Source organism: Garra rufa, chromosome 23 (genome assembly GCF_049309525.1).
Source record: "Garra rufa chromosome 23, GarRuf1.0, whole genome shotgun sequence".
Classification (NCBI taxonomy): Eukaryota; Metazoa; Chordata; class Actinopteri; order Cypriniformes; family Cyprinidae; genus Garra; species Garra rufa.
In genome coordinates this window covers 44,427-67,568 of record NC_133383.1, presented here as the reverse complement: position 1 = coordinate 67,568, position 23,142 = coordinate 44,427, and the positions used below count along the sequence as shown (strand labels likewise).

The 23,142-nt window shown below is 39.7% G+C and overlaps 2 protein-coding genes across 2 annotated transcripts in view; one reads left to right on the top strand and one right to left on the bottom strand.

Annotated features, from left to right (window-relative positions):
* LOC141299800 (uncharacterized) overlaps positions 1–12,981 on the top strand; it is a 35,354-nt gene extending 22,373 nt beyond the window's left edge. Inside the window, exons 12-20 of the mRNA XM_073830171.1 lie at positions 3,219–3,345; positions 3,423–3,455; positions 3,538–3,647; positions 5,640–5,766; positions 7,335–7,462; positions 7,540–7,663; positions 10,257–10,418; positions 11,742–11,901; positions 12,533–12,981. Coding sequence (XP_073686272.1) covers positions 3,219–3,345; positions 3,423–3,455; positions 3,538–3,647; positions 5,640–5,766; positions 7,335–7,462; positions 7,540–7,663; positions 10,257–10,418; positions 11,742–11,901; positions 12,533–12,621 — 1,060 coding nt within the window. The 3' untranslated portion in view covers positions 12,622–12,981. The remainder of the gene's footprint in view (positions 1–3,218; positions 3,346–3,422; positions 3,456–3,537; positions 3,648–5,639; positions 5,767–7,334; positions 7,463–7,539; positions 7,664–10,256; positions 10,419–11,741; positions 11,902–12,532) is intronic.
* A 42-nt stretch (positions 12,982–13,023) lies between these two features.
* On the bottom strand, positions 13,024–19,383 carry riox2 (ribosomal oxygenase 2). Its single transcript, XM_073829129.1, has 9 exons — positions 18,817–19,383; positions 18,624–18,743; positions 15,922–16,050; positions 15,740–15,843; positions 15,512–15,614; positions 15,267–15,435; positions 15,101–15,189; positions 13,376–13,498; positions 13,024–13,291 (listed from the first exon to the last, which is right to left on the bottom strand). Exons 1-9 carry the CDS (start codon positions 19,252–19,254, stop codon positions 13,130–13,132), a joined length of 1,437 nt encoding a protein of 478 aa, XP_073685230.1. The 5' UTR covers positions 19,255–19,383; the 3' UTR covers positions 13,024–13,129.
* Between the last annotated feature and the right edge of the window lie 3,759 nt (positions 19,384–23,142).

The following is a 23,142-nucleotide window of genomic DNA, read 5'->3' as shown; positions in this document are numbered from 1 at the left end:
CAGTTTTTTATTTCTAATAAATTTAAGTTTTAAAGGAAATAATAATAATAATAAAACAAAATGTGAAAAAAATGAAGGGGTATGAATACTTTTGCAAGGCACTGTATGTTTGCTTACATGTATTTTCAAGATCTGATGTAAACTCTGTTGTTGTTGTTTTCAGTATGGCTATAAATGTCACACAATATGATATTCAAACTCGCATTAGACACTTTTAACATTGAATAAAGCACATAATTGGTACCTGAGATTGTAATTGCTATGGTTTGTAGGGTATGACGGAGCTAAAGGCGCCTTTGATAGTATTTTCCTCAAAACCACTAGATGCCAGAAAAATATGCCGGAGCACTTTCCAAAACATCCGCTTTTTAAGATAGAGGTGCCATTTTGGCTGATGTTTGACTCGATCACGGACAGCAGCACAAAGCCGATTCTGTGCTTACTTGATCTAATATTTGATGTTTTAAAGTGTTGTAGATTTAAGTAGCCAATTAGAATCACTAAAATTCTTGAATATATCTTGAGACAAAGGTCTTCTTAATGATTTTTAGTTTTGTTTAAGATAAAGCAACAGTTTTTAAATAACAAAAAAATATGTAAAAGTATGATATTTGGGGTAAAAAGCGCCCCTGCTGTTGGGGCTAGAGGCACAATAATTAACATGATCATTAATAAAAGGCTGACTTTTCTATTTTTTGACATTGTTAGATTCAGATGGTAAATATCATATATTATGTTGGGTGTCCATCTTAGAGATAATCACCCTGTTTAGAATGAAACCATCATATTTAAATAATGCTATTAATCATATCATATATAACAAAACATCATTAGTTGTTACTACTGTAAATCTATAGTAAATTATTATTGGATCTCCTTTAATGCTTTCAGAATCTTTACATTTTAAATGTTAATTTGTTTCTTTATTTTAACATATTTTAATGACAGTTATTGAACCAAAGTTAATTCTTTCATCAAAATAAGCAGAAAATAGAACAAACTTTGCTGAAGTGATTGTTTTAAACAAGTCCAGAAATAAAAAAACAAACATTATTTTAGCTAAAGTGTTTGTATCAATGCGGTGTGTCTTTAACCCATTGCCACCTCATACAAACCACTTCTATGATTTATTTTCACACAAAATCTGTTGCTCCATAAATGTTCAATACAAACGTATATATTTTTCTGCAATCATACACTTTGGGCAAAGTGACAAGCACATTTCTTTCTTAGGGTGTTCCTTTAGCCCCGTCGTACCCTGTGATGAGGTTCCAGCTGCAGCATTGCAGAAATAGAAACCGTTTCTAAAATAGCAATTTCTCGTGTCGCCATCGTGGCCACTCAGGACAAAACCCTTAAAATGGAAAAGATACCTTTTATCGTGTGGCAGTTAGGACACGTGTCAAGCTCATTGCAGTGGAGTGGATTCTGATTGGCTGTCAGTGTTTTTATCGTTCATCAAAACCCTAAAAGCGATTCCAACAATATAGTCATTGGTAACATTCTGCTGTGGACTGCACTGTTCTTTTCCAGTTAAAGTGATCTATGAAAACATTATAGTTTGTTATTGTTGTAATGTAGACTTTACTATTCTCTTTGAGTCAAGTGATTAATAAAACTAGTAATCATTATACTGCCCTCCAAAGGCAAAGTGCAGTAACTACGCCAACACTGAAACTGAGAAAAAAACCTTTAAAGTTTTTACGCCAGATAGTCAAACATGTTGAAACTCTGGTTTCTCTGAAATGGGACAAAATTGAACCAGGAGACTTTACCACAAGACAAAACAGGTGCCACAAAGGCCATTTTAAGACTTAACTTAATTTTGACCAAATGTGTAGTTACTGCACTTTGCCTTTGCAGCGCAGTACAGTTATCAATATGGGCTTTCACACCTGTGACTATTGGCAGAAGTACACACCTCTTGGTTTGTTTGCACCGCAGCAGCTGGGAACGAGTTGAGTTAGAGGAAGTTGTGAAGTCAAGTTGAGTTGTGTTATATAGCCGTGTGAACACACAGTTTAGATATACCTACTCCACAAACAGACGGACCGATGCTGAAGTCCTGGCCTTTCTCCATCCTCCATCAACCAGGAAAACAGTCTTTAGGCAAAATGTATTTCCCAGGGGAGTGAGCAGGTGGCTGGTTCCTGAAACTACTCGATGTGAAAGCCCTTGTTTATAACTGTGGTCTGAACTTAATCTGTGAGTTAGAGCAGAAACTCAGTTCCTGGAGAGGTTAGTTCCAACCTGCTTCAACACAACTATCATGTAGTGTTAGAGTAAGCCTGAAACACTTGAGAATCTGGATCAGGTGTGTTTAAAGGAGAAGTTCACTTCCAGAACAAACATTTACAGATAATGTACTCACCCCCTTGTCATCCAAATGTTCATGTCTGTCTTTAGTCATAAAGAAATAGTTTTTTGAGGCAAACATTTTGGGAGTGTTCTCCATATAGTGGACTTCTATGGTGCCCTGAGTTTGAACTTCCAAAATGCAGCCAAGGGAGAATGGTCTTTTCTAGCAAAACGATCCATCATTTTCTTAAAGAAATTAATACTTATACACTTTTTAACCACAAATGCTCATCTGGTCTAGTTCTCTGGTTCAAGGCAGTTAGGATATGTCGAAAAACTCCTGTCTCACTTTCTATTCCAACTACATCGCTTTTTGACCTTTTTTTGTAAAAGACATTTAACCTTCTTCGCACATTCACTTTGTACTTCTGCAGCGACAATTCGTTTAAGTTTTCGAGTTTTCCGACATACACTAGATGTGTTGAACTGGAGTACACAGAGGTCACATCACAGAGCTCCACAAGACCAGCATTTGAGGTTAAAAAGTACATCAATCATAAATTGCTTTAGAAAATAACCAATCGTTTCACTAGATAAGACTCTTCTTCCTCGGCTGGGATCGTTTAGAGTCCTTTGAAGCTGCATTGAAACTGCATTTTGGAAGTTCAAACTCAGGGCACCATAGAAGTCCACTATATGGAGAACACTCCTGAAATGTTTTCCTCAAGAAAACTAATTTCTTTATGATTAAAGAAAGACATGAACATCTTGGATGACAAGGGGGTGAGTACATTATCTGTCAATGTTCTGGAGGTCAACTTCTCCTTTAACTAGGGTTGAAGCTTCACAGGGCTCTGGTTCTCCAGGAAGTTAGAGCCGTTATTAAAGCATTAGGTATGAACGAGTTTGGTGTGTTTCAGGTGGGTTGCCTACAGCGAGAGGTGTTTCACAGGACAGCAGTATGTTCTAGAGAAAGGCTGTTATCCGGAGCCGCTGGACTGGGGCGACAGACGGGGATCGGTGCGCTCGCTGCGACCCATTCACAGGGTGAGTATCATCAACTGATCAAGTTTGTGTTTCAGTTCATCACATACTTTCATTGACGCATCTTATTTTCTCCACAGGACGTCTGTCGGATGGTGGAACCAAAGTTTTCGGTATGTTTGCGTTTCACGTGCCGCTAACATACAAACGTGGAGTCCCTGCGTGTGCCGCTAATGTGTGTCTCTTTGAGCGCAGCTGCGAGTCTACAGCCGGACGCACTACAGCGGCGAGAGCCGAGAGTTTGACAGCGACGTTCCCGACTGTGGCGCTCCAAGCGTCGAGTCGTTGCGGGTGATCCGGGGAAGGTGAGCGTCCACACGCTGTAACCCTGTAGCTATAAATCACACCTTCAGACCAGCAGTGTTGCCAGATTGGATGGATTTTTGAATTTTTCGAATTTCTTGAATCTTTTTGAATTTCGCGGTTTATGTAAATCCACTTGAGGTACAATTTTTATCCACATTATTTTCACACTTGTCTAGTACAAATATATCGCTTTGTTTCATATTTACAGTGTATACGTTTTTCGTTATTTACCTCAAAAGAAAGGAAGTGAAATGTGACAACATGCCCCGTAGGTGGGGTACATTGTAACATCTGAGGGGCACGTTGTAACACGACCATATGACAGCTTCAAATGTTATCTGATCCAATGAAAAAAGTATACACAACTAACTAAAATATTTTGTCAGTAAAATACATGAGTTAACTTTTTCAAATAAAGTAATGATGTTTTTTTTTAAATAAAAATAATCTAATTTTGGAGTTTGACAATAAACACATGGCAACCATGCTTGAAATGACCCTGATCTCAACACACAGCTGTACAGTAGTTCAAAAAACAATGTGGACAAATAGATGAAACACATTTAGACATTCAGAAAAACACACACAGCTCTCATAGAACACCACACACATAAACCAGCCAAAATACTTTACATTACTTGAAATAATAACTCCTGAACATTAAACATTGATTGTCAGCCTTTATTCACCTGTTAAAATCCTTAGAAGTCAATAGTGTAAATTGCATCGCTAATGTCCTGGAATAGCATAGTTTAATAACAGCGGGGCATATTGTCACACAGTGTTACAGCGTTCCCCATCTGCGCCACTGGAGTTGTCTTCTGCTGGTTTGCCAAGAATTAATAAGCTATCTAAACTGATAAATAACAATTTGGAGATTTAAATAATAGCAGTTTTGTCTAATTTTAAATGAATATTAAAAACTGAAATGAAAAGTTTACTTCAGCCAGAAATGTACTTTTACTATGGTAAAATAAATATTAACCGATACTCTCTAAAAAACACATGCCTCATTTTCAGTGTAAACGGTCAGAATAAGTCGATTTAAATGAAAGAGTGCCCGATAGTGATAGGAAAAAGCAACTTACTCGTTCATTGACACATACTGTACCATAATCCAACAATGAAGAAATACACCTCAACTATAATACATTTACCTTCGTATTGCACTTTAACTTCACACAGAACTAGAGGAAGGCTTTTGTAGAACAGGACTAATCAAGTCCAGCCAAGGATATACCAATCTTTTTTTTTTTAAATAAAATGATAAAGTATTAAAGAAAATTTTTTTTTATAGTGAACTTAAATATAAAATGATCATATTTACTTTTTTAAATTAGCATTTTCGTTATTTTTAAACATAAAATTAGCAAGCTTTTATTTTGGCCGGTTGCTAGCTATGTATATGCAGTCTTGCCAAGTCCGCAGGTTTCCCACGAAATTGGGCTCGTTTAACACTATTGCCGCAGGTTATTTTTCATGTCCGCGGGTTGAAGTGACCCCAATAATGTAATACTTAGACCCTGGAGTGCTAATTTTACCAGCGAAACTCTGCCAAAAAAACTTTTCCTCCCAATTTTAATGCGATTGGGCTAGTTTTGAGTAGCAGTTGGGTGAGTTTTATTGTGAAAACCTGGCAACCCTGACTGCCGGGTTTAGTGCGGCCAATTTTAGAGCTTCAGTGAAGAGCGTGAGTGAATGAAATGTCACACTTTTGCGTTATGCTTTGAGAACGGCAGCGAATAGCCCATAATTTTGCTTTCAGTTTGAATAGAAATCTAATACAGTATTATAGTTTGTTGATCTAATCCTATACAATTTAGATGTTTAAAAAATGCCAAAACTGTCCCCAGACCAGCCCAAATATTGTCCACCTACACGATCAAATTCAACCCCGCCAAACCCGCTCAATCTGGCAACACTGAAGCCCAGATCTCTCTCTCACTCTCTCTCTCTCTCTCTCTCTCTCTCTCTCTCTCTCTCGCTCGTAGTTGGCTGCTGTTCGATGAGGAGCGTTACTCTGGTAACCAGTATATCCTGGGGGAGGGGCATTACCCTGATCTCACTTCCTGTGGCTGCGCATCAACAGCCATCAAGTCTTTAAAGCCCATTCCATACGTGAGTCGATGAGAACGAACGTCCACCGCGGTATTTCAGGAGACAAGACACAATCATTCATCTAGTGACATCAGTACACAGGGTTTCTTAAGTGGGTTCTACAAAGACTTAGTTCACACCTTACCACAAAGAGGTCCTAGGTTCATAAAGTCATGAGATTAAAGGGGTCATTTGATAAATAGAACATCATTTTGTGTATTTGGTGTAATGCAGTGTTTATGCGGTTTGAGGTTCAAAAAACACATTATTAGGTTGGCTTTAGAAAGCAAACCCTACTGATCTACTACTTGAGCTTATTATTAAGTTGGCTTGAAAAAGCTCCTATTTAATCTTCTTCTTTTTCTTCTAAGACAAACGAAATTTTTAAGTGTATCTCCTTCTAGTCTTTTAAAGCTATAACCACCAAACTCAGCCCAGATCTTCATAGTGGTCTGACTCGAGTTGTTTTACCTTTTAGACTTATCCAGCTTACGGTTTTCGTAAACCAGACTATCAAAACCAACAGAAACCCCATGGATTTACATACTGCACGAATAGCTTGTTACACTCCGAAGACGAAGGAAAACATGAAATCGTCTTTCATATGACCCCTTTAAATGTAGCATGAACTGTGGAAACATGAATCTCTTCAGTATTTCTGTTTTCCAGTACAAATCAAGATGTCAAATGAAGAACTGAAATCTTGTTGTCTGAGGAGCTGATCAAAAAGAAGTTTATGATTAAAACAAGAACAAATATCTGTCAGTGGGCAGCGAAAACTTGTTTTCCCTTTGAATTAAGGGTGACCATACGTCCTCTTTTTCCTGGACATGTCCTCTTTAATTTGGACTTAAAAAATGCATCCAGCCCAGGATTCGCCCAAAATGTCCAGGATTGGGTTTTGCTTTCTACAGTCGCCATTCATTGTGTGCGTTTTCCCCTTCCCACAAACATTCTAATATTCATGCATAACGGAGTCGCTATCAATATGCTTTTATTAAAACAATTTGCATTCTAACAGTGGTAGATATTAGACATTGTGTTAGAAAACTTTGAAACTGTGTTTATGATCAATCTGCATAGCAGTGCGTATAAAATGTCGTTTTGGAAATATGGAAATTACTTTGACTCCTCCGTCCTACATTCCCTTGTTTGGAAAAAGAAGTAGATTTTTCTGAGCCCACTGGTTGATATTTGCTTTTGTTTTAATTAGGAATTCACTCAATTTTTATCAGTTTTTTTATAAAACACGACTTCATATCTGAAGATTTTTTCCATCTCCAATAAATAAATCTTGAAACACTGGGAAACAGGACAAAAATACAGATGGACATTATTTTTCTTGTAGTGTGATCAGAAGCTACAGTAGAACTTGTTTCCATATTCTAGTGTTTGGAGCAGAGATATTTAAACATTTTTGTAAAATGCATCAAAAAGTAATTCTAACGTTGAAGTGCTACTAACAGAAGACATTTATATTTAGAGATCTTATTGATGTATCGTGTTCCCTTCCATTTTATTGACTTGCTCTTAAAAAGTCTTCGATTTGCCTTCCTAAAACCCTGAGTTAGTGTGTCTTTGTCGTTCAGAGTTTCACAGAGCCGTCTGTGAGTCTCTTCTCTCTCAGCGGTTTTGAGGGCCTTGAGGAAACCTTGTGTTCAGAAGCAGAGAACCTGAGCCACTTCTTCATCCAGTCTGTGAGCGTCCACAGCGGCCTGTAAGACCTTATTATCACTCCTGTTCCTGAGTAACCATCCCGAGAGTCGTGATGAACACGCGGTTGTCGTCTCACAGGTGGGTGGCGTACCAATACGCTCGCTTTAGGGGCCGTCAGACGCTGCTGAAGTCGGGAGGATATCCGGTTTGGACGGAACACTGCGGCTGGGATACGATCGGGTCGATGAAGCCTCTCAAACAGGTCAGTCTTCAGTTCATTCAAAAATTAGCATTGTAACCAATCACAGGCGCGAACGCATCGGCCAATCGACGGCAGAGAACAAACCCACTCTCATCGTAATCAAAGTGTAAATGTAATGTAAACATGAGATTCATTGAGTCACTCCAGTGATTTGTTCAATCAACACAAGCGCCTCATAGTTTCCCAGTAAATTCAGAAGTTTATTATAGAAATCTGGAATTTTTCTCACATTCCTGGATTCCTGTCCTGTCTATGATCCAAGCAGCTGCTGTGAAATGAACATTTGATGCTAAAATCAGTGTGTAATTTAAGCTCTGCACAAACAGACGTTTTAAAGCTGCCATAGAATGGAAAACTGTTTACCGTGGTATAGTTGAATAATAAGAGTTCAGTACATGGACATGACATGAGTCTCAAACACCACCATTTCCTCCTTCTTATATAAATCTGGTGTTTGCAAAAGACCACCGAAAAATAGGCTAATCCTAGCATAACACGACTGTTACGCAATAGTCCCGATCGTTAATAGTTACGCCCCCAACATTTACATCCGATCATCAGTAACGTCAGTACATCAGTAAAATAAGGCTAGCCACTGAAGGGACACGGTTAGCTTAATGCTAGGGTTAGCCTGTTATATTGCAGTACATAAGATTTGACTATCCACATAAACAGAGATGACTGCTGCTGATGATGGCCAATGATTTACAGATCCTGAGCATCACTAAAGCATCTGAACTTGTGTGGCTGCAGTATAACGTTACACAGAGCACATCTGATCACAATAGTGAGAGGAAAATGTCACGGATTTAAAACAACAGATTCAACAAACCACATATTAAAATCAGCTAGAGCTCCGTAAATATAAATATATATTTCCTCCATGTGTGAGCCATTGAGATGAGCCGCTCTGTGAGACAGCCAATCAGAGCAGAGCTCCTCATTATTATTCATGAAGCTTCCAAATAAGGCAATAAGAGCATTTCATTCTAGGGGCAGATCCTAGGGTTGTAAATGGAGCTGTAAAACCGTTTCTGGAGATTTTCTATGTACCTTCTATGTAGATATCAGAGAACAATTTAAAATACTGTTTCAATGCATTCTATGGCACCTTTTACGTGGCGAATAAGATTTATAGGTTTTATATCACAGAAGTTTTTCCACCAATCAAACATCACTGCTCTTCATCTTGGGTTATTAATAAATGTAAACCTGTATGAGTTTATTTCTTCTAAGATGATATTTTGAAGAATGTTGGGAAACGTACAGTTGCTGGTCCGTAGTTTTTAGTTTTCATACTATGAAAGTCAAAGGCTGCTGCAACTGTTTGGATGCCAACATTCTTCAAAATATCTTCTTTTGTGTTTCAGCAGAAGAAAGAAACTCTGAAGGGTGAGTAAATGATGACAGAATTCTCAGTTTTGGGCGGACTGTCCTGTACCTTTAAGGTTATTAGACCTGTGGCTTGAAGTACTTGAATTTGCCTTTTTGACATTTAAGGCCTGGAAAACCCTTGAAAATGGCCATATTCCTGAAGAGGTACTTGAAAAGGGCTTGAATTATTGAAAGATAATGTATCTAAGAAATAAGTGTTTAATTTTGTGAATAAGCTAAAAAATTCACACAATTTAAAAAAAAAAAAATCATATCTTTTTCGCTCATTTCAGTCAATGTCAGAAAGCATCAAGCTAAGCCAGTTCTAGTACTGACAGTGTTGTGTAAACATGGCTGAAGACTGAAGACTGATTCAAACTCGTGACTCGATCATTGGTTTCAAGTGATTCACTTCCCACTTCACTATTCATTTCTGAATCACTTCTAACGGTTATTAAAAGCACATAGTGATGGGTGAAATGGACCTTTTTAAAACTCCAAATCAGTTAAACCGTCGCGTCACTGTTTCGAAGTGCTCCAATCAGATCACAGATCGTGAATAATTAGATTCAGATTGGAGTGTTTTTTGTAAATCATTTAGCAAATAGAATGATTCAGATATAATGATTTATTGATCAGCGCTCCAGTCCTGGTCTTAAATGATGGTGGATCGAGAATCATTTGTTTCAGATCAGGGTTTAGAAGCGATTTATTTATTTTTTTCTTTTCGCTTTTTTTTTTTTTTAAAGTACATATCAAACCAATAAGACAGTACAGTTTTAAAAGCAAAACTTAAAAAGTATACACTAATTAACCATGATTTTACTACAGTAAAACAGTAGTTAACTTTGTAATACTTCAGTAGTAATATTTTGCATTTGCTTTATTTTTGCCCTTTTTTTAGTATATTTTTATTGATGTATTTCTCTCTTTTTTTATTTGTAATGGAAGACATTGTTTGATAAGTGAGATCTCTGTTTGAAGTTCTTGAAAATCAAGTAGTGCTTAAAGTCCTGGAATCTGTACGAACCCTGTTTTTGTCAAGCTTCTGTGATTCCTTTGCTATCTGTAGTTTAGATGAGATGTGTTGATAGCTTTAGTCCTAAATGAGATCTTACATTAAATTGGCAAACAACAAGCAGATAAAAGAGGATTCTAATGTCTTTCTGTCAAGCGGCCCATTCTTGAGTCAAACGTATGTTCCTGTCTTTGTCCTCAGCCCAAAGCATACGTCCGTCTGCGGAGCCGCGCTCTGGGTTCAGTTCTGACCGGCGAGAGAGTTTCAGACGGATCCTTTCCGGCCAAAATCTTCCTGAGTCCCGCCGATCGATCGCTGATCACGCAGCGCTGGATATTCACCGACGGCCTCCTGAAGAACACGGTCAGTGAAGAGAACACAGTCCACATCTGTCCAGAGGATTTGGATGATGTCCAATTAAAAAAAAAACACACGCTTCTGTGTAACATTATTAAATCATAAACCCAAACATGAGCTGAACTTTAGGTTCTCCTCAGATACAGTGCCTTGCGAAATTATTCATACCCCTTCATTTTTTTCACATGTTGTTATGCTGCTGCCTTATGTTCAACTACTTTAAATTACTTTTTTCCCACATCAATCTACACTCCCTACTCCATAATGGCAAAGACAAAAATATGTTTTTAACATTTGTGCAAATTTATTAAAAATAAAGAACTGAAAAGATTCCGTTGCATAAGTATTCATACCCTTAACTCAGTCCATAGTTGAAGCAGCTTTACAGCCTCAAGTGTTTTTGGGTCTGATGTGAGCATCTTTGCACATCTGCATTTGGCAATTATCTGCCATTCTTTGCCTCACCTTTTCACCTCTCCATCTCTGTCAGCTTGGACATTTTCTAGAGTCCTAGTTGTTCCAATCGTCTTCCATTATGGAGAATGCTTCTGTCAACCTTCAATGCAGCAGATTTGTTTCTGAACTCTTCTCTAGATCATCGCCTTAACGCAAGTCTGTCACTGAGCTCTACAGGCAGTTATCTTGGTTTTTGCTCTGATCTGCATTTTCAGCTGTTAGACCTTTTCTGAGAGGTGTGTGTCTTTCTAAATCAGACTCATTCAAATGAATTTGCCACAGTTTAACTCCACTCCAAGTGTAGGAACATCTAGAAGCAATATGATGCTCCTGAGATACATGTCCAGTGTCCCAGAAAAGGGGGTGAATACTTATGCAACGGGATCTTTTCAGTTTTTTATTTCTAATAAATTTGCACAAATGTTACAAACCAATTTTTTTGCTTTGCCATTATGGAGTAGGGAGTGTAGATTGATGTGGGAAAAGTCATTTAAAGTAGTTTAACATAAGGCAGCAACATAACAAAATGTGAAAAAATGAAGGGGTATGAATACTTTCACAATTTCGCAAGTCACTGTATTTGTAGGGAAACATTAAAGCCCGTTTCTAGATGTCATTATTTCACGTTGTTGTCATAGTTTTCATAGTTTGTCGAGTCACTCTTACAGCATCTTCAGTGATGAACAGATTCTGCTGCTGTGAAGACACTGGTGTCATTATTCAGCTCAAGTCTGATCAGTGCCGCTTCAGTTCAGGAACTTTTTACAGTTCATCAGTTGAAGACCATAGACACAGATAGAGATGTTGGATGTCAGATCCGTCCAGGAGCATGAATGCTGTCGTTCAGCCGTGATCCGCTGTGTGTTTCTACAGGCGCAGAGGGGCTGTCTGTCTGTGATCGGGGCCAAGGCCTGTGCCGGAGCTCCAGTGGCATTATGGGAAGAGCATGGACGCGTCAACCAGCGCTGGAGTCTCAATGAGGACGGAAACATCTGCTCTCATTTAAACCGCCGCCTGGCGCTGGACCTCAAAGGTACGAGGATGTTGTTTCTCCATCAGTGTCCCGGTGCAGTGCATCACCTTTATTCAGTGCTTTCTCCAGGGCCGGTGTCTGAACCCACCCTTACTCAAATGAAGGCCTTTAAAAGTTTTAAATCAGAGCAGAAATGTAATTAATTTGAGCGATTTTGAATGGAGGGAGGAGCGGAGCGTAGTGGTTTTCACTCGCTCCACCATGAGTACAATTCACGCCAACGGTCCGTAATATAACTGCATATTAAGCAGGAATTTACATGTTAAACATATTTAGCTTGATGGAGGTGGATCACTCAAATCAGAAAGAATGTGAAGGCTATGATGACAGCAATAGACATGAGCGCTAAATTATAGTTCACTAGGAATTAGTTAGTTCCTTCTAGATACTGAATATTTCCAGGTGAAAGCATGATTTAAACAGGTACAGCACTTATTCACACGCAATCGCTCTGTCAATAATGCATTAAAACAAATGTAATGGTATCCGATTTCGAATGAGCAGAAATCTGTAAGAATTGCAGCGATCACATGCTCTGAAAACAATCAGGAGATTATTGTAGCTGATATAAATCACACACCTCTAGCCTGAAGTGTCTCTTTGTCAGAAGTGAACGTCTCGTGTCTCTCAGGTGGATGCGGCGCTGACCGAGATCATCTGATCCTGAGAGAGCTTCACGCCGGCGTCGCCGCTCAGAGCTGGGATGTAGATGTGCTGTGATGGAGACTGAAGCTGAGATCAGGACTCATCTACAAGACAATATCTGGGCCTAGGCTGTTCTCCTGGAACTGACGTCTGCTCCTGTTTTAAACAGCACTGTGAACGCGGAGGGACGAGGCTCTGCGTGTTTGTTTTTATCCCGTGAAGCACATTTGCACTAGCAGAACCTGACGTGTGTTCTGCGGATGTTCAGGTGAAGTCCTGCCGGATTCGCCCTTTTAGACTCCTCTTGGGTCGGCTCCGGCTGTAGCGTTCAGTCATTTCACTGGAGTCCTTCAGGAACACTAATGTATATGTCATGTGTACAGCGACGCTCACGAGCAGCCTTTTTAAAAGAATAAATGTAAACTGTAAAATGCATTACACGTGTTTGATTTTGTTGCACAATATTTGACACAGGGCTTGGATGATGACACTTGGTGTTGCTTTATTCATCATTAAGCTACAGTTAGTCAGCATTTATGAGACGGACGCCGTGATGATGATGATGATGACGATCTGCTGATGTTCAAGGCGTCTGGCAGACCTGCAGCAGTCCTTCGCTCCACAGACCCAGCAGCAGCCCCGCTTTATCTTCATCCTGCCGGAGCTGCAGCTGCGCAGCCGAGACGCGATCGCCACACAGCAGCTGCTTCAGAGCGGCCAGATGAGACCACGGGAAACGCAGACCCTGAAACCCAAGAAGCTCAGCGTGAGAACCACAGCACCGGATAACCGAGACCACTGTTAGTCTGAGAAATGAGGCCTGACCGACCTGCGAGACGACCTCTTCTTCCTCTTCCTCTTCCTCATCCTCATCAGATGTTCCCATCATGTGCGTTTCTCTCTTGTTCTTTAAAGAATGCAACACAAACACAACCAGCTCTGTGGCCTCGTCCTGATCAGAGAGACGGACACAGATCTTGATAAATGTGTGTGAACTAACGCTCAAACGATTACAAACACAGAATAATATTGGGCAACACGTTGATAATCCTAATAATAAATCAGTATATTAGAATGATTTCTGAAAGATCATGTGACACTGAAGACTGGAGTAACAGCTGATGAAAATTCAGCTTTGATCACAGGAATAAATTCTATTTTAAAGTATATTAAAACAAAAAACATTATTTTATATGCCAAAAATCATTAGGTTATTAATTAAAGATCATGTTCCGTGAAGATATTTTGTCATTTTCCTACTGTAAATATATCCAAAAACCATATATCAATGAAAAGCTTATTTGTGACCCTGGACCACAAAACCAATCATGAGGGTCAATTTTTTTTAAATTGAGATTTATACGTCACCTGAAAGCGGAAAACAGTAAAACACAAATGATGCACATTTAATGGAAGACGAGAGCAGCTTACAATGCCAGCTGAACACAAAGGGTTAAGGCTATAAAGTGGGGCAGTTCCAATGTTGAAGAACAGTCTGATGCGTCTGACTCGCAGCCTGTAAGTACATTTTCACATTTAAAGAACTCAGTACTGACTATTCAAACGCCAGTGTTGAGCAGCACTTGTTTCTTGTTCTACGATCACAAATGCAGACATGGTGTTATGTTCATGCGGAGCGGCACGACACGTAAAAAGCCAGTATGAGTCATTATAATCAGTAGTTATGTCCCCACTGGATGCAACAAATGGCTCGTTTATAATGGGTTTTATTGTTTGTGTCTCGTCGCGCCGTGAAATTGCATATGAGGAGCGTAACATTTCCTTCACACGCTTGAGTTACTCGGCCAATCACAACGCACCAGATAGCTGGCCAATCAGAGAACACTTTGCCTTCCATCAACCATGAATTTTGTAAAAATTGAAGCGTTTCAGAAACGCAGAGCAGAGAGGAGCAACAATAATGTACAGTATGTGGAAAATAATGTTTTTTTGAACCTGAAACTGCAGAAACACATTGCATTACAACAAATACACAACACCATGCTCTTTTTAGCAACATCATATGACCCCTTTAAAGTTGTCCAAATGAAGTTCTTAGCAATGCATATTACTAATCACTAATTAAGTTTTGATATATTTACGGTAGGAAATTTACAAAATATCTTTACATGATCTTTACTTAAAGGGGTTATAAGATAAAAAGTGCATTACAGCAAAAACACAAAATAATGCCGTTTCTGCAGTTTGAGGTTCAAAAAACTTTATTTTCCACATACTGTACATTATTGTTGCTCCTCTCTGAACTCTTCAATTTTTACAAAACTCAATGTTGATGGAAACCGAGGTGTTCTCTGATTGGCCAGCTATCCGGTGCATTGTGATTGGCCGAATACCTCAAACAAGGAACCGCATCATATGACCCCTTTAATATCCTAATACTTTTTGGCATAAAAGAAAAAAAATGTAATTTTGACCCATATATTTGGCCATAAATTTAGCCTTTGCTAAAAATATACCCGTGATACTTAATGCTGGTTTTGTGCTCCAGGGTCACACACATGTATAGATATACAAAGGTGTGTAAGATTCTTACAGTGCGGTCTTGACTGGGCTCCACCGTTAGAAGAAGATGCTCTTTAAAGCGGATACACACAGTGTCCTCTAGCGACGGAGGTTTCCCAGCTGGAAGACAAACACAATCATTGGTTGCAGACGTCAGCAGTAGGTCAAACACCCCACAGCAGGACCGTGAGACTCACCGGGTTCGAGTTGGGCCTGGTCCAGCAGGTACGGTGGCAGTCTGTGGGAGATGAAGTCTCGTTTCATAGCAGTGGAGCGCAGCTCGTGATCGTCTCGCTCCAGACCGTCGGCCAGGCGGCGCAGAAACGCACACATCCGCTTATTAATGTCAGGACCCAGACTGGGAGCCTTAGGGACAAGAAAACACACACATGATAAAGCCCCAGTCCATGTTCGTGTGCTGATGGTGAAGAGCGGTGCGCACCGTTAGGAGGTTACGAGGCAGTCCGGATCGCATCTCACGGTCTCGGCTCATGCGGTCGAACACGCAGCCGGGAATCACGTCCAGCATGAAGTCGCCCCATGACCTGAAACACAAACATTTCACATCATTTACTTTCAAGTTGTCAGAAATACTAGTCAAGAAATGTACAATGTGTTTGAGTGTAATTTGGCTGGGAATTGATGGTGTTCTTTGAGCGCAGACACGTACGTGTTCTGATAGGTGCTGAGCGTGAGGTGAGTGGAGTGCTCTACCCCGGCCGGTGTGTCCGCCTGATGGATGGTTCCTCTGGGGAAATACAGCAGGTCTCCAGGCTAGAACAACAGCAGCAGATTCATGTATTCAGGATACATTCACCGTCTCTACATCTGGTCTCTGTTTCAGTCACAGACCTGCAGGATGAAGTCGTGTGTCGGGGGCCCGATGCGGTCCTCAGGCTCCAGGCTGTACTCGCGGGCCAGAGGAACGGTGGGCTGGTAAAGCCTCCAGTGTTTTTGTCCCTCCAGCTGAAGGATCAGAACCTGAACAGACGCCAGCAAAACATACGAAAGTCAGTCGAGATGACAGACGCCGCACTGGAGGGTGAGATGGGTCACGTGACCCCCACATTAATGTTTTAGACCACTGACGCCACAACATCATCTTAACACTTCTGTCATTTCATTGGAATATCACCATCTGTTAGATTCAACATCAAAACACTTGATGTTGGTGAAGTAGTGATGGTGTAGTAGTGAACTAGTGAAGTAGTGATGGTGAAGTGGTGAAGTAGTGATGGTGTAGTAGTGATGGTGTAGTAGTGATGGTGAAGTAGTGATGGTGTAGTAGTGATGGTGAAGTAGTGATGGTGTAGTAGTGATGGTGTAGTAGTGATGGTGTAGTAGTGATGGTGTAGTAGTGAACTAGTGAAGTAGTGATGAAGTGGTGAAGTAGTGATGGTGTAGTAGTGATGGTGAAGTAGTGATGGTGTAGTAGTGAACTAGTGAAGTAGTGATGGTGAAGTGGTGAAGTAGTGATGGTGAAGTAGTGATGGTGTAGTAGTAGTGATGGTGTAGTAGTGATGGTGAAGTAGTGATGGTGTAGTAGTGATGGTGTAGTAGTGATGGTGTAGTAGTGAACTAGTGAAGTAGTGATGGTGAAGTGGTGAACTAGTGAAGTAGTGATGGTGAAGTGGTGAAGTAGTGATGGTGTAGTAGTGATGGTGAAGTAGTGATGGTGAAGTGGTGTAGTAGTGATGGTGTAGTAGTGATGGTGAAGTAGTGATGGTGAAGTAGTGAACTAGTGAAGTAGTGATGGTGAAGTGGTGAAGTAGTGAACTAGTGAAGTAGTGATGAAGTAGTGATGGTGAAGTAGTGAACTAGTGAAGTAGTGATGAAGTAGTGATGGTGAAGTGGTGAAGTAGTGATGGTGAAGTGGTGAAGTAGTGATGGTGAAGTAGTGATGAAGTAGTGATGGTGAAGTGGTGAAGTAGTGATGGTGAAGTGGTGAAGTAGTGATGGTGAAGTAGTGAACTAGTGAAGTAGTGATGGTGAAGTACTGAACTAGTGAAGTAGTGATGGTGAAGTAGTGAACTAGTGAAGTAGTGAACTAGTGAAGTAGTGAACTGGTGAAGTAGTGAACTAGTGAAGTAGTGAACTGGTGAAGTAGTGATGGCAAAGTAGTGAATTAGTGAAATAGTGATGGTGAAGTAGTGAATTAGTGAAATAGTGATGGTGAAGTAGTGGTGAAGTAGTGAAATAGTGATAGTGAAGTAGTGATGGTGAAGTGGTGAAGTAGTGATGGTGAAGTAGTGAACTAGTGAAGTAGTGATGAAGTAGTGATGGTGAAGTAGTGAATGAAGTAGTGATGGTGAAGTAGTGAATGAAGTAGTGATGGTGATGTAGTGAAATAGTGATGGTGAAGTAGTGATGGTGAAGTAGTGAATGAAGTAGTGATGGTGAAGTAGTGAATGAAGTAGTGATGGTGAAGTGGTGGTGAAGTAGTGAATGAAGTAGTGAACTAGTGAAGTAGTGATGGTGAATTAGTGAAATAGTGATAGTGAAGTAGTGATGGTGAAGTAGTGAATGAAGTAGTGATGGTGAAGTAGTGAAATAGTGATAGTGAAGTAGTGATGGTGAAGTAGTGAAATAGTGATAGTGAAGTAGTGATGGTGAAGTAGTGAAATAGTGATAGTGAAGTAGTGGTGAAGTAGTGATGGTGAAGTAGTGATGGTGAAGTGGTGAAGTAGTGATGGTGAAGTAGTGAAATAGTGATAGTGAAGTAGTGGTGAAGTAGTGATGGTGAAGTAGTGATGGTGAAGTGGTGAAGTAGTGATGGTGAAGTAGTGATGGTGAAGTAGTGAAATGGTGATAGTGAAGTAGTGATGGTGAAGTAGTGATGGTGAAGTAGTGAAATGGTGATAGTGAAGTAGTGATGGTGAAGTAGTGATGGTGAAGTGGTGAAGTAGTGATGGTGAAGTAGTGATAGTGAAGTAGTGATGGTGAAGTAGTGATGGTGAAGTGGTGAAGTAGTGATGGTGAAGTAGTGAAATAGTGATAGTGAAGTAGTGGTGAAGTAGTGATGGTGAAGTAGTGATGGTGAAGTGGTGAAGTAGTGATGGTGAAGTAGTGATGGTGAAGTAGTGAAATGGTGATAGTGAAGTAGTGATGGTGAAGTAGTGATGGTGAAGTAGTGAAATGGTGATAGTGAAGTAGTGATGGTGAAGTAGTGATGGTGAAGTGGTGAAGTAGTGATGGTGAAGTAGTGATAGTGAAGTAGTGATGGTGAAGTAGTGAAATGGTGATAGTGAAGTAGTGATGGTGAAGTAGTGATGGTGAAGTGGTGAAGTAGTGATAGTGAAGTAGTGATGGTGAAGTAGTGAAATGGTGATAGTGAAGTAGTGATGGTGAAGTAGTGATGGTGAAGTGGTGAAGTAGTGATGGTGAAGTAGTGAAATGGTGATAGTGAAGTAGTGGTGAAGTAGTGATGGTGAAGTAGTGATGGTGAAGTAGTGATAGTGAAGTAGTGATGGTGAAGTAGTGAAATAGTGATAGTGAAGTAGTGATGAAGTAGTGATGGTGAAGTAACACTAGGACATAGGTCTGAGGACACAGACCTCCACATCATCGTAGTGCGGTGGTAGTCCCTGCGAGGCCTGAGGAGTGATGTAGACGTTGGATCCGACCAGCGAGCCGAAGAAACTCTCCAGCCGCTCCTGAATGCGCCACAGCTCGTCCTGTGAACACATGAAGATCACGTCAGCTCCCTGACAAATGCAGCGTCTCGCTCGTCCTCTTTGTCCGTCTGACCTTAAACCTCTGCGGCTGGTGCAGCTGTATGGTGCCTTTCCTCTCCTCCAAGTCCTTCTTCAACTGGCTGAACTTCACTTTGCCTGCTTTATTCAGCACTTTCTTCTTGCCGTCCACGCAGCGGCAGACGTTGAGGTCGGTGGCGTACCGCAGGCCGCGAGCGCAGAGCTGCTTCAGGTCGGACAGCTGGAACAGAGAGCCGTAATAAGAGGCCAGATCCGGATCGGAGCGGTGCAGGACTAACGGCTTCTGCTCCCAATAGTGCTGGAAGAACTCGTCCAGCCCGACCGGATCCATCAGACTCTGGAAGAAATCATGCGGCGAGTCGAAGCGCAGAGGAGCAGAGCTGTTCACCACCTTCATCTGCTTGACCGGCACCACCTCCTCCTCTTCCTCCTGTCCGTCACGCCGCTTCACGCTTCTGCCTTTATTTGGCATCTCTGTGGAGGAGAGATCATTTAAATATCATTATATTTCTGGTCCTTGATTCTGATCCGTTCTGTTGAGCTGCTTTGGAAGCTGTTGTACATTACTCTACAAACACACACCATTGTCTGTGAGATGCTCAGCATTGTTTGCAGGAAGAATCATGTTTTTATTAATGGAATTACAATTTATTTGCTCCATTTTCTTTGGTGAAATAACCGTTTTATAAAAGCAATAAGCCCTGTGAAGCCGTGGTTTACAGGGAATTTATAACAGCCATATATTCATTGTAAACCACGGCTTCACTTATTGCTTTAATTTATTCCTGATCCCAAACATTACTATATGTGAACCTGCACCACAAAACCAGTATTAAGTAGCTCAGGTATATTTGTAGTAATAGCCAACAATACTTTGATTGGTTAAAAATAATCCATTTGCCTTTTATGCCAAAAATCATTAGGATATTAAGTGAAGATCATATTCCATGAAGATATTTAGTAAATTTCCTACTGTAAATATATCAGAACTTAATTTGGACTGGTAAAATGCATTTCTAAGAACAACATTTAAACAACTTTAAAAGTATTTTGATTTTTATGCATCCTCAGATTCCAGATTTTCAAATAGTTGTATCTCGGTCCTATCCTAAAAGCTTATTTTGTCAGATTTCAGATTATGTACTAATCTTGAATCACATGAAAATAACTTTGACTGTACCGTTTGATGACTCTGGGAAACAGTGCTGTTCTGTTCTGATATACAATACTGAAATACTGAAATACTGAGGAAGATCCTGCCACATCACTGGAGCATATCTTCATTTATAATTTATCTTTGTGTTTTAACACTTTTTGTTCCATTTTGAAGTGGACTCAATTACAAACATTGTTTTTATTCATTCGAGCTAAGGTTGCTGACAGAAATATTAAATATATTTATTAAACGTTTGTTATGGGGGAAATCTCCCAACATATAAAAGTAGGAGTGCTAGAGAAGGGGAAAAGTGGATGTTATGCATTAAAATTAAAAGACATCGTCTCTGTCAAACTAAATTACAAAATGCAACTAAGATTTAACATTTCATCACTCCGTCAAAACTGCAAATATACACTTGAAATGGATTTCTCAAAAAAATAGAAGTAAAGACAACTATGTTAGCATATACATATGTATGAGATGAACTAAAGAGTCTAGACATGGTCGACAACATAAATGGCATGTGATAAAATAAATAAGGCATTCGCTGAGCAGTCGCGATTCTGCTAAACATGCAGTACTTACCGACACAAACATGTGCACAGACTGCTGTGTCACCTCTATAGCGCTCCGGGTGAAAACCTTTAGAAGCGTTCCGGAATCGAATCACTGACTCAAACCTAGAGATGAAGTCTTGTCAAGCTTTTGGACATTTCCCTGATTGTACCAAAAAAGATTCAAAGTTTCAAAGACCCTACCAGTGACATTTAGTGGTCAGCTGCAATTATAGCAGTTATAGCAGCCACTTCCACATTTCAGAATCAGACGATATCTTAATTTAATGAATGAAGCCGCCAAAGATTGGAATCAGTTTTCAATCAGTGTCTCAGTCAGACACGAGAAGGAGCTAGCCATGGAGAGCGTGGGATTGCCCATCTGTGGTTGTTCACATTGGCTCTGTGTAGGATTGCAGGTGTCCAGGGACCAGTTTTTCAAACTATTTAATCTGGATCAAATTGGTCTGGATTTGGAAATCCCATGTTTTCTATCCAGGATTAACTGATCTATCTCACTTTGATGACAGTTTTTATAGGAACATTGTGTTGGATCACTGTGATCCAAATACCAAATTTCAGGATTACCAAATCCTGTTTACCAAAGCCTTAAATATAACCAACAGTGTAGCCTACTGGCTTAGCAAAGAACAACAGGCAGACAAAACACCAGTGGCCACAAATAGACATTGTTTGATTTCATTTTAATTTAAATGCCTTATACTTGCAAGTGCAACCCAAGGTGGCATCATGCAACATAATTCTTGCGTGCATTGTTTTGCATAACATTGCAACCAGGCGTCATGTCCCTCTTGATGACAATTTTGATGAACCTGAGGCTGATGTAGAACCAGAACAGCCAGCAATGATCTTACATAATGAAGGACACACTGGACATGCAATTAGAGGTGAGAAATTACTTTTAACTATGACTGAGTATATCTGTTATGGTCATTGCCATTAATATCCTGTGGAATTATAGAGCTATGAGCAACAGTGACATTAATTTGACATCTGATAGCTTTGATATTATTTTGCTGTTGTTGACCATATCTCATTAGATGTGACAGGCTTCATATAGGCTTCAAATATGAAGGAATTTATATATCAGCAGTAACCATTAAGTTTGTGATCATACACTTAAACAATAAAACTTTTATCTTATTTTATTTGGTTTATTTGGTTCAGAAAATCACATCTGAATCCACCCGTCTGATGGGATCAGGATAAAATCCAAATCAAATGTGAGATTGGATTACATGATCTGATCTTAATTCAAAATCCCTCTTTTACTTTTGAAAACCCGGGTCCTGAGGACAGGTGAAGGAGGAGGACATCATCAGATTCCAGACAGAGGCAAAGGAGAGCAGGTGTTTCTCTTCTTCAGAGAATGCTTAACAAATACACTATTTATTAGTCTTTCTCTATTAGGAGAATGAGAAAACAGTGGAAAAAATGGGTACATATATAAATATATATATTTTGATATCTCACTTTGTCCGTGAAACAAACTAATTCCTGTAGTTTATTTTTTGTGATGTAATTTAAACATGAAATGAATGTTACTTTTTCAACTTGTTTTTTTTTTTTTTTTGGTAAATGAGCCTGAGGACTGTCTGTACTTTTGGTTTGCATGTTCATAAGTGTAAATAAAAGAACGGTAATTATGTACTTTGTTCATTTTTTTTAAATGCAGCTTATAATTTTTACACAAAACATCCTACTATACATTTTTTTTGGTCCTGTAAATATTTTTTTACACATTAAAACAAAATGTTCTATACATTACTGAAAGTACTTACAACTATTTACAACATAACTGAGGTTTAACATCAGAAAAACACCCAGCCCTGTCTCCATGTGTTGGTCTTCAGGACCAGGTTTTCAAAAGTAATCAAAGTAACAAAATAATATCAAAGCTATCAGATGTCAAATAAATGGATGAAAAGTCAAAAATGGAAAGTGCTGGTATCTGTCCTGTAAACGATTTTTGACATATTGTTTTTATTTTGTTATTTAACATTAGAACAAACTAAAAAATGTAAAATGTTTGTTTATCTCAGTGTTTCTGTTTCAAACAATGGTGTTTTGTCTGCCTGTTGTTCTTTGCTAAGCCAGAAGGCTACACTGTTGGTTATATTTAAGGCTCTGGTAAACACGATTTGGTAATCCTGAAATTTGGTATCACAGTGATCCAACACAATGTTCCTCGTCATCAAAGTAAGATAGATCAGTTAATCCTGGATAGAAAACATGGGATTTCTAAATCCAGACCAATTTGATCCAGATTACATTTTTTTTGAAAGACTGGGCCCTGGAGATGAATCTCTTGCTGGTGGATGGCCTGCATCTCCTCAGAGACTCACTGGAGGACAGTGGAACGAGGAACGTCCAACACCTCAAACACTCCGACTGATGTACCTCTGTCCAGACAGAAGAGAAACACCAGGGTCTGGATTCATTGATGTTTCTGTTCACTTCTCAGAAGATCCAGCAGCACTGTCAGAAAACCATTAAATAAATCTGGTCAGTTTTAGGGCAAGAGGGAAAAGAGAAATGGTTTAGAGCTTTGACAAAGTAATATTGAGATACTTGAGTACATTACTTTTAGTAACTACTAATCCCACACTGCTATGTTCGTTGCATT